The sequence below is a fragment of the Somniosus microcephalus genome, chromosome 4, assembly GCF_052327205.1.
Source record: "Somniosus microcephalus isolate GS21.2 chromosome 4, FLI_Smic_1.0, whole genome shotgun sequence".
NCBI lineage: Eukaryota > Metazoa > Chordata > Chondrichthyes > Squaliformes > Somniosidae > Somniosus > Somniosus microcephalus.
Window position 1 is genome coordinate 68,603,430 of NC_140990.1, and position 2,146 is coordinate 68,605,575.

The following is a 2,146-nucleotide window of genomic DNA, read 5'->3' on the forward strand; positions in this document are numbered from 1 at the left end:
CACCCGGGCAGGGACAAGACCACGGGAGAGAGGCAGGCAGCCAGAGTGATGCCCCCATGGGCCCCGCCCATCCTGATTTCTGTTTTGTAGCCATCTTTATTAGTTTGATATTTAATTGTTAAATGAGTGTTATGGTACTGTTACTCTAAAAGGGGAGGAATTGTAATGTATATACCTTTACGAGGGGAACTACTTTTTACAGCTCATGTATACTGTAGTACCGGCAGTGACCACACCTGTATATAGCACTGAGTAGTAATCTGTACAGTCTGTTCAACTGGGAGCCACGTTGAGTAAACACCTGTTGTACTGTTTCTGCTGCAGTCTGTGTCTTATTATACACGGACACAACAAGTGTGGCCCTGAAGGACTGTGTCCAGGCTGAAGTTCTGTTCCCACCGTACGATCCTCCCCCAGATTGTCCTTTCTGAGCTCCAGCCAGGTGATGCTAAACACTCAGGTGGAAAAGACAAAAATCTACAATGTGTTTAAAACAAAACTGAATTATCTGCCATCTATAAAAGAAAGACTTGTATTTCTATCGCGCCTTTCATGACCGCAGGACATCCCAAAGCACTTTACAGGCAATGAAGTACTTTTCAATTGTAGTCACTGTTGTAATGTAGGAAATGTGGCAGCCAATTTGTATACAACAAGCTCCTACAAAAGTCAACGTGGCAATGACCAGGTAATCTTGTTTTTTTTGTTATGTTGATTGAAGGATAAATATTGGCCAGGACACCGGGGATAACTCCCCTGCTCTTCTTCAAAATAGTGCCATGGGATATTTTACATCCACCTAAGTGCGCAGACGGGGCCTTGGTTTAACGTCTCCGGAATATTATCCAGAATATTAAATTCCACCCCAGTTATAGGGGTTATTAACATCAGCAGAAACAAACCCCAACTGTCAGAATGATCATGGTTCAGTCCTGGATGTGATTAACAGCAACAATAACAGCAGAATCCAAACTCTGCAGTCACTTGTAAATTCGCTGGTGTCTCAACAGGTTGGATGAATCAGTGAATCTCTTCCCACACACAGAGCAAGTGAACGGCCTCTCCCCAGTGTGAACATGCTGGTGTTTCAGTAGTTGGGATGAATGGGCGAATCCCTTCCCACACATGGAGCAGGTGAATGGTCTCTCCCCAGTGTGAACTCGCTGGTGTGTCAGCAGATCCTTTTTGCTTTTAAAGCACTTCTCGCAGTCAGAACATTTAAAAGGTCTCTCATCAGTGTGAACAAGTTGGTGTTTAGTAAGCTGGGATGACTGAGTGAATCCCTTCCCACACACACAGCAGGTGAACGGCCTCTCCCCAGTGTGAGTGCACTGGTGTACAGTGAGGTCAGATGATCGCCTGAACCCAGTCCCACAGTGAGAGCACCTGAACGGTCTCTCGTCAGTGTGAACACGTTGATGGCATGTCAGTTCCCCAGAACTTTTGTAGCACTTCCCGCAGTCCGGGCATTTAAAAGGTCTCTTGTCAGTGTGAACTCGCCGGTGCTTCAGCAGGGCAGAGGAATGAGTGCATCCCTTCCCACACTCGGGGCAGGTGAACAGTGTCTCCCCGGTGTGACTGCGTCGATTAATTTCCAGCTCAAACGGGTAACTGAATCCCTTCCCACAGTCTCCACATTTACACGGTTTCTCCCCAGTGTGACTGCGCTTGTGTCTCGACAGGCCAGATGATCGGCTGAATCCTCGTCCACACAGAGAACAGGCATACGGTTTCTCCTCGCTGTGAACGGTGCTTTTTGCTTCCATGTTCAAAGGCCGATGATATTCAGGTCCCGATTAATCAAGTGACTCAGTCAGATCTTGATGTGATGTTTTGTTTGAGTTTCCCATCTTCAAATCCTCCCTTTCTAATATCCTGTAAAATGAATTTAAAACAGGAAAAAGGGAGCGTGAGAGAGAACACACAAAAACACAAAGGCAGGTTGTGAAATTGAGCTCAATGAATCTGGTCATTTGTGGGGTCGGCACCAGAAAAAAGTGACCATGAAAGCTGCCGGATTGTCGTAAAAACCCAACTGGTTCACTGATGTCCTTCAGGGAAGGGAACCTGCCACCTGGTCTGGGCCGACACAAGACTCTAGCCTCTATGGGAGGAGAGAGAGAGAAATGTGGGATGGCGAGGGGTC

The 2,146-nt window shown here is 46.9% G+C and overlaps 1 protein-coding gene across 1 annotated transcript; it reads right to left on the bottom strand.

The window, feature by feature from the left end:
- Positions 1-980: 980 nt before the first annotated feature.
- Positions 981-1,780, bottom strand: LOC147119134 (uncharacterized). The gene is made up of 2 exons (XM_085987059.1): positions 1,453-1,780; positions 981-1,395 (listed from the first exon to the last, which is right to left on the bottom strand). Exons 1-2 carry the CDS (start codon positions 1,764-1,766, stop codon positions 981-983), a joined length of 729 nt encoding a protein of 242 aa, XP_085843185.1. The 5' UTR covers positions 1,767-1,780.
- Between the last annotated feature and the right edge of the window lie 366 nt (positions 1,781-2,146).

What these genes read in the sequence shown, in the direction of transcription:
- LOC147119134 (XM_085987059.1), bottom strand. Translation starts at nt 1,766, where the DNA reads ATGGAAGCAAAAAGCACCGTTCACAGCGAGGAGAAACCGTATGCCTGT. An exon ending in AAATGCCCGGACTGCGGGAA is followed by an intron (nt 1,396 to 1,452) that starts GTGCTACAAAAG and finishes CACTGACGAGAG; the next exon opens with ACCGTTCAGGTGCTCTCACT.